The sequence below is a fragment of the Arachis duranensis genome, chromosome 3 (assembly GCF_000817695.3).
Source record: "Arachis duranensis cultivar V14167 chromosome 3, aradu.V14167.gnm2.J7QH, whole genome shotgun sequence".
Lineage (NCBI taxonomy): Eukaryota > Viridiplantae > Streptophyta > Magnoliopsida > Fabales > Fabaceae > Arachis > Arachis duranensis.
Window position 1 is genome coordinate 86,783,126 of NC_029774.3, and position 17,546 is coordinate 86,800,671.

Genomic DNA, 17,546 nt, shown 5'->3' on the forward strand with positions numbered 1-17,546 from the left:
GGAAACAATTTTGTGCGTTGAACGCCCAAAAGAAGCACCCACTAGGCGTTCAACGCCAGTAAGGGTAGCCATCTGGGCGTTAAACGCCAGAAAGGTGCATCTTCTGAGCGTTGAACGCCAGAAAGAAGCACCTTCTGGGCGTTTAACGCCAGATTGACAGCATCCTGAGCGTTCAGAAAAACGCCCAGTGACAAAGGACTTCCTGCGTTCAACGCCAAAAAGAAGCAACAGCTGGGCGTTGAACACCCAGGAGAAGCAGCAATTGGGCGTTAAACGCCCAAAACATGCAGCGTTTGGGCGTTTAATGCCAGAATGGTGGGGAGGAGGTAAAATTCGTTTTTCTTCACAAATTTTCTAATTTTTATATTTCAATTCATGATTTCTTACATAAACATGTTTCAAAATATCATCCTTCAATTCCAAAAATTTTAATCCTAATTTCTAAAAACCTTAATTTCTAAAATCCTTTTTTAAAAATATTAAATGCATTTTAATCCATAAAGACAAATTGTTTTCCGATCCAATCCAACTTTTTTTTAAGTTTTTCAAAACTCAATTATCTTTTAAAAATCTTCTTTTAAAATTAAAATTCAAATTTATCCTTTCCAAATATCATTAACAATTTTTAATTATATCTTTTTCTTATCATATTTATCTTTTATAAATCATATCTTCTATCTTATCTTTTCTTCTTATTTTCGAAACCCACCCTCCCTCCCTTTATCTCCACATTCAGCGCCCCTCTCATCATCCACCATCCCACACTTGCTCTCCTCCTATCCATCTCCTTTCTTTTCTTTTGCTTGAGGGCAAGCAAACCTCTAAGTTTGGTGTGCTTATCCGTGATCACAAAAACATACTCACTTTGATCATGGCCCCTAAAGGAAAACAACCCACCCCAAGAGGCAAGAAAGAGAGTATTCCAAAACCACTTTGGAATCAAGGAAAGTTCTTGACTAAAGAACATTCAGACTATTACTACAAAATAATGGGTCTAAGATCAGTGATCCCGGAAGTCAAGTTCGATCTTAAAGAAGATGAATATCCGGAGATCCAAGAACAAATTCGAAACAGGAACTGGGAAATCCTAGCTAATCCTGAAACAAAAGTGGGAAGGAATATGGTTCAGGAGTTCTATGCTAATCTGTGGCAGACAGACAGGCAAAGAATAATTGGAGCTGCCCTCTATGACCATCGAACCTTAGTCAGAGGAAAGATTGTTTACATCCATCCTGACAAAATCAGGGAGATCTTTAAGCTTCCTCAACTGAAAGATGACCCAGACTCCTTTAATAGGAGAATGATGAGGGTAAACAAAGGCCTGGACAAGATTCTAGAGGATATTTGCATCCCTGGAGCCAGGTGGGCCACCAGCACCACTGGCATCCCAAATTAACTCAAGAGAGAAGATCTCAAACTAGTTGCTAGAGGCTGGCTGGACTTTATTGGGCGTTCTATATTGCCCACCAGCAACCGTTCTGAAGTTACTGTTAAAAGAGCAGTAATGATTCACTGTATCATGTTGGGAAGAGAAGTAGAAGTTCATCAACTAATCTCGTGTGAACTCTACAAAATAGCAAACAAGAACTCCAAGGATGCCAAATTGGCCTATCTAAGCTTAATTTCTATGCTCTGCAGAGATGCCGAAGTAAAGATGGGAATAACTGAGTATATCTCAGTTAAGAAGCCAATCACTAAAATATCAATGGAAAAACAACAGCTGCAGGATGACCCCATCAAGAGGAGAGCACAGAAATTCCTCCCAGAAATCCCTCAATTTGAATACTTCTCCCAGAACTTCTTCAATTCGAATATTGGGAACATCTTGAGGCATCTGTTTCCAAGTTGCAAGAAGTTATGAACCAAATAAAGGAAGAACAGGACAATCAAAGTAGCATGCTTTGCAAATTGCTTAGGGAACAAGAAGAGCAAGGGCGTGACTTAAGGGAGCTGAAGCGCCAGAAATTAATCCTTGAAGGACCAAGCACCCCACAGATAAGAGGAACACCTACTTCCCAAAATATAGGTTGTTGAGTTCTAATTTTAGCTTTAACTCTGTGATAGTGTTATTATAGGAATTTACCTTAGAAGTTATACAGTAGTAGTAGTAATTAGCATATCTATTCTGATTTTATTTCCAATTAAGTTATAATTTATTTTTCTCATCATCGTCAAACATGAATAAAATAGTAGATAATTAGAAAAAAGAAGTAATTTATATTTTTCGAGTTCTTAATAATAAAAATTATAATTAATTATATGTGGTGGCAATACTTTTTGTTCTCTGAATAAATGCTTGAACAGTGCATAATTTGTATCTTAAATATTACGAATATTGGCTCCTGAAAGAATGAGGAACACGAAAAACATTATTGATGATCTAAAAAATCATGAATTTGATTCTTGAAGCAAGAAAAAGCAGTGAAAAAAAAATTTATAAGGAATCATTGGATCAAGAAAAAGAAAAAAGCTAATAGCCCTTAAAACCAAAAGGCAAGGGTGAAAAGGATCCAAGGCTATAAGCATCAGTGGATAGGAGGGCCCAAGGAAGTAATTCCAGGCCTAAGCGGCTAAATCAAGCTGTCCCTAACCATGTGCTTGTGGCATGCAGGTCCAAGTGAAAAGCTTGAGACTGAGTGGTTAAAGTCGTGATCCAAGGCAAAAGAGTGTGCTTAAGAGCTCTGGACACCTCCAATTGGGGACTTTAGCAAAATTAAGTCACAATCTGAACAGGTTCACCCAATTATGTGTCTGTGGCATTTATGTATCCGGTGGTAATACTGGAAAACAAAGTGCTTAGGGCCACGACCAAGACTCATAAAGTAACTATGTTCAAGAATCAACATACTACACTAGGAAAATCAATAATACTATCGGAATCCTGAGTTCTTATGGATGCCAATCATTCTGAATTTCAAAGGATAAAGTGAGATGCCAAAACTGTTCAGAAACAAAAAGCTACTAGCCCCGCTCATCTAACTAAAACCTGAGCCTCACTTGAAACTCTGAGATATTATTGCTTCTTAACTTCTTTTTATCCTATTTTATTCTTCTAGTTGCTTGGGGACATGCAACAGTTTAAGTTTGGTGTTGTGATGAGCGGATATTTTATACGCTTTTTGGGGGGGTAATTTCATGTAGATTTTAGTATGTTTTAATTAGTTTTTAATAGAATTTTATTAGTTTTTAGGAAAAAATTATATTTCTGGACTTTACTATGAGTTTGTGTATTTTTCTGTGATTTCAGGTATTTTCTGGCTGAAATTGAGGGAGCTGAGCAAAAATCTGAGTTAGGCTGAAAAAGGACTGCTGATGCTGTTGGATCCTGACCTCCCTGCACTCGGAATGGATTTTTTGGAGCTACAAGAGTCCATTTGATGCGCTCTCAATTGGGTTGGAAAGTAGACATCCAGGGCTTTCCAACAATATATAATAGTCCAGACTTTGCGCAAAGATAGATGACGTAAACTGGCGTTCAACGTCAGTTCCATGTTGCAGTCTGGCGTCCAGCGCCAGAAACAGGTTACAAGTTGGAGTTCAACGCCCAAAACACGTTACAACCTGGCGTTCAACTCCAGAAACAGCCCAAACACGTGAGAGGCTTAAGTTTTAGCCCCAGCACACACCAAGTGGGCCCCAGAACTGGATTTCTGTACCAATTATCTTAGTTTACTCATTTTTTGTAAACTTAGGTTACTAGTTTACTATTTAAACAACTTTTAGAGACTTATTTTGTACCTCATGACATTTTCAGATCTGAACTACATACTCTTTGACGGCATGAGTCTCTAAACTCCATTGTTGGGGGTGAGGAGCTCTGCAGCGTCTTGATGAATTAATGCAATTACTTATATTTTTCCATTCACATATGCGTGTTCTTATCTAAGATGTTCATTTGCGCTTAATTATGGAGAATGTGATGATCCGTGACACTCATCACCTTCCTCAACCCATGAACGTGTGTCTGACAACCACCTCCGTTCTACATCAGATTGAATGAATATCTCTTAGATTCCTTAATCAAAATCTTCGTGGTATAAGCTGGAGTGATGACGGCATTCATGAGAATCCGGAAAGTCTAACCTTATCTGTGGTATTCCGAGTAGGATTCCAGGATTGAATGACTGTGATGAGCTTCAAACTCCTAAAGGCTGGGCGTTAGTGACAGACGCAAAAGAATCATTGGATTCTATTCCAACCTGATTGAGAACCGACAGATGATTAGCCGTGCTGTGACAGAGCATCTGGACCATTTTCACTGAGAGGATGGGAAGTAGCCATTGACAACGGTGACACCCTACATAGAGCTTGCCATGGAAGGAACCTGCGTGTGAGAAGAGGATCTCAAGAAAGAGTTGAAGTCAGAGGACAAAGCATCTCCAAAACTCCAACATATTCCCCAGTACTGAAAATCAAGTAACTCTCGGATTGCAAAAGTGTGATTGCAATTTCGTGCGCCACTCCATATAGAACACAAATGAATAAAAGAGCATGCTATTTCAACTAAAAAGGTGTTAAATCCAATCACCAAAGACATGGTATGCTAAGCAAAAAGATCAAGCTATTAAGTTCATATCAAAGTTCAAAATATATTCAACTGGAGATTAACCAAAGATTGGTCTAACATATAATTATTCAATAGCATAAATAATAAGAGTTCAGTTTCAACCCTCTATATGAAATGTACCGTAACCAAATTTATGACTTTGTCCTAGATAAAATCTCACTTTAAATTAAACCCCTACAGATAACCCAAATCTAACATGGCATGGGTCTGAAAAATAAGAATAGTAGTACTATACCCTGTGAAGTTTAGAACCTACTTCAATGAGGCTACTTTTGCTCCCTAAAAGCTCAATAAGCTTCTCAAGAACACTAAATGCTAGTGACATGACATTTGCATCATGGAATCTGCAAGAGAGGAGAAATTTGGGATATAAACATCTCTGTCAGTATCAAATACCGAACATATAAACCAAAATAAGTATAGATCAAATAACATAATGACCAGAGACCAAAACGAAAATATAAAATAGTACGCTTCAAATAAATTTAGTTGGCAAAAATAGTGTATTTTGCCAGAAATAATTTAGGATAATACAATACAGATTTGAACAAACTAAAATTTATCCATATACCATTATTATTTGATCAGAAGATAGAACAGATAAGGGGGGGCAAAGCAAGACCAGGTTAAGGGCACAGTGGCTATGGTCCTTTCCGGTGGTGATGACGGTGAAGCGGCGGTGTATGATAGCTGAAAGGCTCTTCCTCTCCTACGTTCTTTGCTTCAGGTCTTCCTCTCTACCTTTCTTCTTCCAATTTTTTGCTCTCTCCTCTTTCAAATGACTTTCTTCTTTGGTGGTGGATTTAGCAGCAGCGGTGGCCTCCATCACTGTCATCACCTCCTTCCTCTTCCTTTCTCTCTCGGTGTACTCTCCTTTCTCCCTAACTGTTCTATTTTCTCTCTTCAATTGATTCAGTGGCGACGACAACCTCTCTCACTATGGCCGTCGCCTCCGTTGTCTCCCTCTTCTGATTCATCCATCGTGCTTCCCTTCACCGGCGTGGTTTCTTCTTTACTGTAACGGTGGGAAAGTGGGTTGCAAGGAGAACGTGTGAGAGGAGAGAAAATGGACAGGCTTCGAAGATAAATAAATCCTAGATTTGAAATTTGAATTCTCACTAAAATTTGGTTTGTAGCTATATACGATGGATAAAACGGTGGTCAAGTTAGTGTGTGATCTAGACACAACAAAGGACCAAAGGTCAAGAAAAGAGAAAATTGATTTTTGGTTATTATTTACTTGTGCCACTTGTCGATTATACAAAGCGCCATTTGTCATTCAACAAACCTATACACTTGTAAGTCAACAAACCAACAACTACCCTCTTATTATATATTAATAAATAGATTATAATTCTGAAAACCATTAAAAAATCGGCCGGTTCTATTGGTTAGCCGGTTTATCGTCAGTTCAACCAATTTTTTGTTGGTTTTTTGTCAGACAGTTTTCTGCGTCAACTGGACCGGCTAGGGGACCTGTTTTCGATTAGCCAATGTTCTGAAATGCAGACTGAACTAGTCAGTCAAATAGGTTCAACTGAAAACCAGCATGGAAAAATGTCCAGTCCTCCTCCTAAAACCACCAATTCCCAAACTGCTAAAAATTGTTGAATCGGCTGGTTGGATCAGACTGGAAAGTAGGAACCAACTGGTTCTTATGAAACGGCGTTGTTTGCATTATTAAAAGAAATCCCCCACCCCACGTGAATCCCTCACCCGGTTAACCCACCCCCCAACACCCTTCCTTCGAAACACACTCACCAGCAAGCCCTAAGGTTCTCCAAAGTCCCAAACCAAAAATCCAGCTTCGTCAACAGAACTGCCGCCACCGTCCGCGGTTATCGACGTCTTTGTGGGCTCCTCCTTCTCCTGTCCCAAACCCAACGGCCAGACCTTCTCTTCTAGCTCGGCACGTCGTCCATCTCCCTGGTGACTTCACAGTTTGAGGCTTCCAACTACTGCACCATCGTGTCTTCTTCATCTCGCCGTCATTGTCCTGCTGTCAATGAAAGGTTAGTGGCACTGTTTAGTGTCAATGGCGTTAAGGGGTGTATCTCTGAAGGCGAAAGGAAAGAGCTCGAAGGGTTCAAATGGATCGGAGGATCGTTCCTTAAGCGAGAGCGTGAAGGAGTGGTCGACATGGGCGATGAGGAAGGCCAAGATTATCACCCACTATGGATTCATCACCCTCGTCATAATCATCGACATGAACTCCGAACCAAAACCCCAACTCTCTCAGCTTCTCAGCCCTATTTGATTCTTCATCTCAACGAATTGAATTGAATCAACCAGGTCTTGTTCTTCTTTTTCTTTTAGATGATTCTTAATTTTTCTAATATATGTAACTTTCTGAATCAAGTGGATCAGATTCTGTAACTTTTTTTATTTGAGATATTTTCAGAGACGCATTAGAAAAGCTATTTTGTTATTATGTTTGCTATAATAATATTCACATGTTATGTATGCTTGTGATTGTTCGGTGTTTACATTTTCTTTCCAAGTCACTTGCTGTGGTTATTCTGAGTTAAGGCTTTGTATTTGTATGTATGAGAATATATGATAATGTTAAATGTTGTTGCATCTAATAAGAATTCTTGGAGTACCCTCATCTTTGGTCCTTTATAATTTTTTTTATTATTTTATTCTAAAACGATTTTTTCAGTTGAACCACCGATTAGACCGATTAGACCAATAAATTAGTGAACCAATGACAAAACAGTTTGATGAGCAGTCTAATTTTTAGCATCTTACGATTAATTCAGTTGAACCGGTTGGTCCGGTTCGATTTCAAAACACTGTAAAATATAGAGTAATTTATCTAAAGAAAACACTTGGAATTTATATTAACGCAAATACAGCAATTCCAAATTAATTACATGTGTGTCTTATTACAAATTTATATAAATCGTGAAACCTCTACCACTTTTTATCATTTATACATAAATCGTGTAAGTCTTATCATGGTTTAGGAAAAGATATGTATACACATAATCTATGAAATTATTGTATATACGTATTTTTCCATAAACTATAATAATATAAGAGTTTCACGGTTTATATGTAAATGGTAAAAAGTGGTAGAAGTTCTACTATTTATATAAATTTGTAACAAGACAAAAATGTAATCAATTTAGAATTATTGCATGTACATAAATATAACTTCTAATTATTTTATCTAAGTAAATTATCCTAAAATATAGAATATATTACCATTTCTACCAACGAATATTGAATATACCGATAAATCTATCTATGAAAAAAAAATGAATCTAATCTTATATACCGCCACCACCCAGCAGTAGTTCTACCTTACTTTTTCGTTGTTAATCAGTAACATCATTAACAATTTATAATCCCTTACAAAACTCGCATTAATCGTCATCACAATCATTTTGATCCTTCACATACCATAAATTAAGACAAAAACCTAACTCAATTCCAATAAGCTGGTGAGTAGGGTATTACATTCCAAAATGGGGAAAAGTGTTATTATGCGTTGGAGCTTTTCCCTCTTCCCCTCTTTGTTCATTTTCATGAACTTGTTGGAATTCTTAGAGACTCAAAATAAGACTCCAATTGTTTATATGTTTGGAGACTCTCTTGTTGATGTTGGCAACAATAACTACTTGACTCTTTCTATTGAAAGATCTGTTCTTCCTCACTATGGTCTTGATTATCCTACAAAGAAACCAAATGGGAGGTTTAGTAATGGCAAGAATGCTGCAGATTTTATTGGTAAGTCATTTAAAATGTTCATGAGTTCATTACAAATAAAAAAATGATAATATTTATTTTTTAAATATTACAAATCAGTAGTTCATTTTTATAATAACTTTGGAAAAGATAATCATATTATATCATCAAGTTATGAATATTATAAATCATTAAACATGTGTCTGTCTCAAATATTATATTCTCTTCTCAACTTATAATAACTATTTTTTAAGATTAAAACAGTATTTTTATCTAAAAATACACGTCATTTTAGAGTTTACACATATAATATTAATTTGTTTTTTCTAATTTAATCGTTATTTTAATAGTCTCTATAATTTGTAATAGTTATCTGATCATTTTTTTAAAATATATATATTTCAAATACTTTTAAAGATAACAGAGATATTTTTCCGTCAAAATTATTTTTTATTTCGGTATTTTTTCAATGTTTTTCCCTCTATGAAAGTAAGAAATTGATGATTGATGATGGGATGACTCCCAAAAAACATATAAATGACATAACATAGGAGTCGATGTCATACACTAAATTCATAAAAGTTGATGTGTGAACGGTGAAATATAAATAAAATAAGTAGAGTGGGTTGATAGAAAATATAATTTTAAAAAAATCCATATATACATTCAATGCATTAAAAATATATAATTTTATTTTTTTAACCAACAATTTTATTTAATAACCATTTTGCAGATTTTTTATTTTAATAAATAAATTAATTATAATAATTATAGAAATAAATAATTTAAAAATTATTTACCAAAATAAATACCTATCTCTTATTTCGTTTACACTATAAATGAGATAATTTTGTACATATCTCGTTTACAGTATAAACTAGATATATGTAATTTTTCAATTTTTATATATCTCGTTTATACTGTTAAACTTTTAAAAATAGAAAGTTTCAAATAATAAGAAAGATGGACTATTTTAAATAATAGAAAAGATAATTAGTCCATTTTAAATAATAGATAAGATAAATTGTCCATTTAAAATAAACGCGTTAACGTATTTACATTCTTCCTTTCACTTACTTCCATCTATTGACGGATTTTTATTAGGATTTATATAAAAAATTTAAATTTTATTTATTGTACGAGAGTACGTGAAAATTTTGTTTGTTGCATGGAGTACATAAAAATTTGAAATATAATTTAAATAACTTTATGTTAGAAAGAACTCAATGGAAATGGATTGATTGGTTGAATGATTCCCATTAATGAATAAGAGTCCATCCTATTCGATCCAAAGAAAGGTAACCGTGTTAATAATGGTCAGTTTAACCGTTCACTAATGTGTTTCAAAGTAAATGTGTTAACATGCTTATTTGGACCGTCCATCTTCTTTATTATTTAAAATGGACGGTTTATCTTTCTTATTATTTGAAATATTTTATTTTTAAGAGTTTGGTCCAATTTAAATTATTAATATTTTTTATTATTTTTAAAAATTATATTTAATTATTTACAAATACATATATCTCGTTTATTACATGAAAATTGAAAAACTACATATATTTTGTTTATAATGTAAACGAGATAAGGGAGAGATATTTATTTCGGTAAATATTTTTTAAATTATTTATTTCAGTAATTATTATAATTAATTTATTTATTAAAATAAAAAGTTCCCATTTTGTAATATATTTTTTTTAACTTTTTAGTACTATATTTCTATTAATTTAAATAAATTTGTAGTTTTTGTAAATATAATGGATTTTGATTTTAATCCCTATAAATTTTTTCATTAATTTAACTCCAAAAGTTATGCTAGTTATCATAGCATTGGCTTATTATTCTTTTTATTAAAGCATGAACTATGTATAACTTTGTTGCTAATATTTGGTTCAAATTCAATGAATGATAATTGGATTGAATGAAGCTGAGAGAAATTGGGGATCCCAACTTCACCACCTTACCTCTCCCTAGTGTCCAAGTCCCGCAACAACAAGAATGTGTCCTTTTTGGGTGGTGTTAGCTTTGCGGAGATGCTGAATATTTAGTGATAAAACAGATGAAATTTCTTTAAGTTCGTTCAATCAATTGTGTTTTTTCTTCTCACTTTGGTTTACCCTGTTCATACATTTTTATATGTTGAAAATAATTGGACTTAGCTAGGATTTCTGCATTAGGAGTTGAATAGTCTAGATTGAGGATCCAAATATCATTAATATCAGTTTTTGTAATTTCTGTTTGGTAGTTAAAGGACTTGAAAGAGACATTCATACAATCCAATTTATTTTTCCACAAACTGAAGCTCTCCCAATTGAGCTATCTCCCCACATTTGTTGCTGTTACGGATCCAGTTCACGGATCCCGGACCCGAGACCAGACCCGAACCCGGCTCCTCGGACCAACCCGTCTCCCCCCTCCGAAAGGCCCAAAACCGGCCTTATGGAGCTCTTAACCAACTTTCAAATTCAAACACCTCCCTTATCTTAACCAAACAAGATAAGATAAGACGATCCCCATCTCCTATAAATAAGGGGACCCAAGTCCCTCCAGGTAATCATTCATCCCTCACACTTTCTACCTCTTAGATCCATTCTGACTTGAGCGTCGGAGTGTCTTTGCAGGTACCTCCCCTCCGCTCCGCCTGGACAGTCCGACATCCGCCTCAACCTGCAGGTTTCCGATCCTCCTTCTAAACCGTACCAGAGTCATTCTGTACATTGGCGCCGTCTGTGGGGACCTGCGACAGCCGAACCGGATGGAGGGCATCCTGGAGGAAAACCCTTCAAGCCAGGACGACTCCCAACCACGTCGTCCGGCCTCAGAACACCAGGAAGTCACGAACCAAGCAAGGATAGCAAGTACCATCTACCGCACAAACGAACACATAGTCATGGACCCACAACATCCCGAGAAAGAAAGGGACAAAGCGGCACAGATCATCTAGGATCTCTGCCTCCGAGTCCAGGAACTTGAAGGCAAACTGACCGACAGAGGAAAATACGCCAACGAACACGGAAGCCAGGCAACTTCCAGGCCACGATCCCACCGCGGAAGGTCGCCAACCCGACAACACGATAGGAGAGACGGCCGCAGTACCTCACGTAACCATCGACACGAGAAATCGCCAGAACGGCGATACAACAAGAAACACCACCGCTGCGCGTCCCACGATCTAAGTCATCAACACGACTCGGACGAAGACCCGAGACGGCGAAACACCAAACGCACGAGAAACGACCACATCATAATGGGAGCCACGCCCTTCACAGAAAGAATCTTAAGAGCAAAACTCCCCAAAGGTTTCGACAAACCCACCGACATGAAGTATGATGGAACTAAGGACCCTCAAGAACATCTAATGGCCTTCGAGGCCAGAATGAACTTAGAAGGAGCATCCGATGCAGTCCGATGCAGAGCCTTCCCGGTAACCCTTGCCGGACCAGCGATCAAATGGTTCAACGCCCTCCTAAACGGATCCATAGCCAGCTTCCACGACATAGCACGAAAATTCATGGCCCAATTCACAACCAGAATCACCAAGGCCAAACACCCCATCAGCTTCTTAGGGGTCACACAGAAGCAAGAAGAATCCACAAGGAAATACCTCGACCGCTTCAACGATGAATGCCTGACGGTCGACGGACTCACGGACTCCGTTGCAAGCCTCTGCCTAACTAACGGGCTCATGAATGAAGATTTTCGCAAGCACCTCACTACTAAACCAGTATGGACCATGCACGAAATTCAGAACGTCGCCAAGGACTACATCAACGATGAGGAAGTCAGCCAGGTCGTCGCTGCCAACAAACGGCAGCACGCCGCTACCCAACACGGCAACTCGGCTCCCCATCATAACCCACCACCCAAAGATAACCAACGGGACCACCCCAGGCCGGCCAACCGGCCACCGAGAATAGAAAAATTCTCTAATTACACGCCCCTAACAGCACCAATTACGGAGATATACTACCAAATAGCAGATTGAGGCGTCATTCCCAGAGCCCGACCACTCAAGGAAAGGACAGGAGGCAACAAAACCCTCTACTGTGACTACCACCGAGGCTACGGCCACAAAACACAAGATTATTTTGACCTTAAAGACGCTCTTGAACAGGCCATATGAGACGGCAAACTCCCGGAATTCGCCAAAATCATCAGAGAACCAAGGCGCGCCGACAAAGACAAGTCGCCAGAAAGAGAAGGGCGTAACCCGAGAACTCAAAAGTTACCCCCCAGGGAAAGCCCGGAAGAAGACCCGCCCATCATAGTAAACGTCATCACAAGCAAGGACGTATCAAGCAAATCAAAACTAACAATGAAAAACGACCTCAAGATAATGGCCGTCAGAAACCAAGACCCAGTCGCCACGGCTGACAACACGATAACTTTCCTACCGGAGGACTGCCAACACGGCACCTCGGCCGAAGATGCCCCCTTCGTCATCTCAGCCCGAATCGGAACAGGACTAGTAAGAAGAATACTGGTAGACACCGGCGCAGACTCCAATATCCTCTTCTGAGGAGCCTTCGACAAACTCGGGCTCCGCAACGACAACCTCCAAACACACCGCCACGGCGTCACGGGCCTCGGAGACAACTTTCTAAAACCAGATGGCTCGATTACCCTCCCCATCACCATAGGAACAAGCAATCAGAGAAAGACAATCCTATCTGAATTCGTAGTCCTAAAAGACTCCACAGCCTATAACGTCATTCTCGGGAGGAAAACGATCAACGACTTCTCTGCAGTCATCTTTACCAAATACCTCCTCATGAAGTTCAGAACCGACGACGGTTCTGTCGGAACCATTCACGGAGACCGAGAAATCGCAGCCGAATGCGACAACAATAGCCTAGCCCTAAGGAAAAAATCCCGGGACGTGGCCGGAATATTCCTTGCCGACCTAGACGCACGACTAGACGGCCAACCTAGGCCGGAACCAGAAGGAGACATGGAAAAGCGACAAATAGGGCCAACCAAAGAGGAATACACCTTCATTAACAGAAACCTCCCATACGATCTTAAAGAAGAACTCTCCCAACTCTTAAAACAGAACAGAGACCTGTTCGCATTTACACCAGCCGATATGCCGGGAATAAACCCCGACCTAATGTCTCACCATCTAGCCGTGGACCCCCAAGCTAAGCCAGTAGCACAAAGAAGACGGAAAATGTCACCAGACCGAGCCGCCGAAGTCAAAAATCAAGTTAAAGCCCTACTCGAAGCCAACTTCATCCGGGAACTCCCCTACACAACCTGGCTAGCCAACGTCGTACTAGTAAGAAAATCTAACGGAAAATGGCGAATGTGCGTCGACTACACATACCTCAACAAAGCCTGCCCGAACCCTACCAAACATCGACGGGCTAGTAGACGCAGCATCCGGCCACCGATACCTCAGCTTCATGGACGCATATTCCGGCTACAACCAGATCCCGATGCACCGACCGGACGAAGAAAAACAGCATTTATCACCCCGGACGGAACCTACTGCTACACAGTAATGCCCTTCGGCTTAAAAAACGCCGGAGCCACCTATCAAAGACTTGTTAACAAGATATTTCGAGACCTGTCCGGAAACAAAGTAGAAGTCTACATAGACGATATGCTCGCCAAGACCGAATCCTGTGAGCAACTAACCGACGACCTCAAGGTAATAATGAACACCCTACGAAAACACCAAATGCGGCTCAACCCGGCAAAATGCGCCTTCGGAATGGAAGCAGAAAAGTTCCTCGGCTTCATGATTACGCAACGCGGAGTTGAAGCAAACCCGGAGAAATGTCGTGCCGTACTCGAGATGACAAGCCCCGAAAACCTCAAAGACATCCAAAAGCTTACCGGCCGACTGACCGCGCTATCCCGGTTTCTCGGAGCATCGGCCCAAAAAGCAATCCCTTTCTTCAAACTAATGAAAAAAGGAACCCCTTTTAAATGGGAGACGGAGTGCGAAGAAGCGTTCCAACACTTCAAGAGGGTTCTAGCAGAACCACGGATCCTCACCAAACCCCAAACAGGGAAACACTTTACCTGTACCTCTCAATAACGGAAGAAGCACTCGCAGCAGCACTCATCCGGGAAAATGAGAAAAAGGAGCAAAAACCCATATACTTCATAAGCAAAGTCCTACAAGATGCAGAAACTCGCTATTCACGCTTAGAAAAACTAGCTTTCGCACTCCTCTCGGCTTCCCGTCGCCTGCGACAATACTTCCAAGCTCACCCCATAACAGTCCGAACCGACCAAGCGGTCAAACAGGTATTACAGAAGCCCGACCTAGCAGGAAGAATGCTAGCATGGTCCATCGAGTTATCCCAATTCCAGATCAGGTTTGAACCCCGAAACGCCATCAAAGCGTAGGTCTTGACCGATTTCATCGCTGAAATGACTCCGGTTAAGCTCACCCCCGAACCATGGAAACTACACGTCGACGGCTCATCAAACTCCACTCACGGAGGTGCCGGAATTATACTCGAAAACCAAAACGGGATCACAATTGAACAATCAGACGATACGAATTTCCAGTATCAAATAACCAAGCAGAATACAAGGCCCTCTTAGCAGGCCTGACCCTAGCCCGGGAAGTCAGTGCGAAGGTCCTTGAAGTAAATACCGATTCCCAGGTAGTCAGTTCCCAAATCAACGGAAGCTACCAGGCACGAGATCCCCTGCTCCAACAATACCTCAACAAGGTAAACGAATTGAAAGAAGGATTTGAAAGCATTACCATACAACACGTCCCCAGGGAACGAAACGCCAGGGCGGACCTACTTTCTAAACTAGCGAGTACAAAATCAGGACACGGTAACAAATCGCTAATTCAGGAGGTCGTTAGGTCGCCTTCTGTATCAACGATAATCAACGCACATCTAGCATCCTCAAACCGGGAGTCCTGGACATACCCTATCCTACAGTACCTCCTCGACGGAACCTTACCGCCAGACCCAAAAGAGGGAAGGCGAATAAAAAGGGAAGCCGCCAACTACACCATCATAGCAGGACAACTATACAAACATGGATTCTCGCAACCCCTACTCAAATGTATCGAACCCGGGGACACGGAGTACATACTCCGCGAGATCCACGAAGGCTACTGCGGTCACCACATCGGAGGAAAAACGCTAGCCCAAAAGATCATCAGGGCTGGCTACTTCTGGCCCACAATCATTCGAGATTCCATACAATTGGCAAAAAGCTGTGACAAATGCCAAAGACACGCCAATATCCACCAAGCCGCCCCACACCAACTCAGCACCATATCGGCAGAACGGCCGTTCGGCAGTTGGGGAATCGATCTCGTCGGACCCTTCCCCGCAGCGCCCGGCCAACTGAGATATCTCGTTGTCGCCATAGACTACTACACCAAATGGATCGAGGCCGAACCTCTGGCCTCCATAACGGCGACCCAGTGTCGGAAATTCGTTTGGCGACAGATCATCACCCGATTCGGAATCCCCCAGGTCATCATCTCAGACAACGGAACCCAGTTTACCGACAAAAAATTCAGAGAATTCCTAGAAGGATTACACATATCCCATCGCTTCAGCTCGATAGAACACCCCCAAACAAACGGACAGGTGGAATCCGCAAACAAAATAATCGTTAAAGGACTCAAGAAACGGCTCAACGAAGCCAAAGGACTATGGGCAGACGAGTTAAGGTCAGTTCTATGGTCGTACCGAACAACACCCCAAACGAGCACGGGGGAAACTCCTTTCCGATTAACATACGGCGTAGAAGCAGTCATCCCAGTGGAAATCGGGGACCCCAGCCCCAGGAAAACAGTCGGAAGTAACGACGAGGAAGCAGAACGAGATCTTATTGACGAAGAGAGAAGCATAGCTCACATCAAAGAGTTAGCGCTCAAACAAAGAATCAGCCTAAGATACAATCACGGTGTTATCCGACGGGAGTTCGCGGCCGACGACCTAGTCCTACAACGAAACGATATCGGTCCTTCGACCCCAGGGGAAGGAAAACTCACCCCCAACTGGGAAGGACCATACAGAATCAAGGCCGTAATCGTAAAAGGAGCGTATAAACTCGAACGACTCAACGGCAACGAAGTCCCAAGGACTTGGAACGTGGCCAACTTGCAAAGATACTATACTTAAACCAAAATTAAATAGGTCGCCCTTTATTTTTCTTTCCATTTTTACCCTTTTATTTTTACTTTCGTCTTTTAATCTCGGGTACTCTTTGCTGCCGTTAACGGAGGGTTTTAACGAGGCCCAACCATTCAAATTAAATTTTCATTACAAGTTATTTCCACTTCTCGACACGTCCCAAATACGGAACAAAAGACACGACCACCACTGGAGGACTGATCACCCCCCAGGCCGAACACGCGGATATCCATAAAAACCGACCAGACGACGGTTGAGGAAAACGAGAAAACAAATGGAATAGCTCAGAATACACAAGAAGGCCCAAACGGCCAAAAACACCACAATACGGATCATACAAAGGCCCCGACGGCCGAAAATACCATTAAAACGAAGTTACGGCCCTTAGCCATTCGAAATATTCAGAAACAAGCAAAGTTCAAAATACTAATTACAGAGATTAAAAAGCTACTCAAGGTCGATAATCCGACCATCACGAACAACCTTAAACGCTCCCATCACGGACACGTCCACGCCAGGAGCCAGCACCAGAAACTGTGCCTTCATCGTCTCCTCGGTAGCAGCGATAGCATCCTTAGCGTCAGCCAACAGCCCCGTCTTCTCCTTTTTCAAAGCATCAACCTCGGCCTTCAGAGCTTCCGACTCAGCAAGAAGCACGGCAGCTTGAGAGCCCGCATCCGAAGCACGCTGCCGCTCCTCTGCCAATTGAGAAAGAAGCGAAGTCTCAACACCGGCAAGTCAGAGAATCTCCGCCCCAGCCTCCTCGGAAGACTTCACCGCCCTTTCCTTCACAACATGGGCAGCCTCAAGCTCCTCCTTCAGCTTAGCCACCTCAGCTTGAGACTGCCGAAGCTTCTTTTCCAACAAACCAACTTGAGCCATCACGGGCTCGGCCTTCCAAACAACTACGGCAGAGCGAAGAAGGGCATGATAAACCAACTTTTCCTGGAACGAGACATCACAGCCATCAAAAAATGACTCCGTTCCAGGCATCAAGTGCTGATCAATAAACCCTGTGGCATCGAAACGTCGGTCCATCACACTAGGTACCAAACCCTCCTCCTCAAAGGTCTCGCTGCCCGGCTCCTCAGGTCTACTCCTCTTCCGAGAAGCCTCAGCAGCCATCACCACGACGACCTCAGGTGAGCTCGTAGGATCGGGAG

The 17,546-nt window shown here is 41.0% G+C and overlaps 2 protein-coding genes across 2 annotated transcripts; both read left to right on the forward strand.

The window, feature by feature from the left end:
• Nucleotides 1-6,602: 6,602 nt before the first annotated feature.
• LOC107479677 (mitochondrial import receptor subunit TOM7-1-like) lies at nt 6,603-6,840 on the forward strand. The gene has a single exon (XM_016099785.3). The coding sequence runs from the start codon at nt 6,603-6,605 to the stop codon at nt 6,822-6,824; it is 222 nt and encodes a 73-aa protein (XP_015955271.1). The 3' UTR covers nt 6,825-6,840.
• A 4,664-nt stretch (nt 6,841-11,504) lies between these two features.
• Nucleotides 11,505-12,242, forward strand: LOC107479674 (uncharacterized). Its single transcript, XM_016099784.1, has one exon. It carries the CDS (start codon nt 11,505-11,507, stop codon nt 12,240-12,242), a length of 738 nt encoding a protein of 245 aa, XP_015955270.1.
• Nucleotides 12,243-17,546: the final 5,304 nt, after the last annotated feature.

Excerpts from the sequence above, each read along its gene's own strand:
- LOC107479674 (XM_016099784.1), top strand. The coding sequence starts at position 11,505 with ATGGGAGCCACGCCCTTCACAGAAAGAATCTTAAGAGCAAAACTCCCC.
- LOC107479677 (XM_016099785.3), top strand. The coding sequence starts at position 6,603 with ATGGCGTTAAGGGGTGTATCTCTGAAGGCGAAAGGAAAGAGCTCGAAG.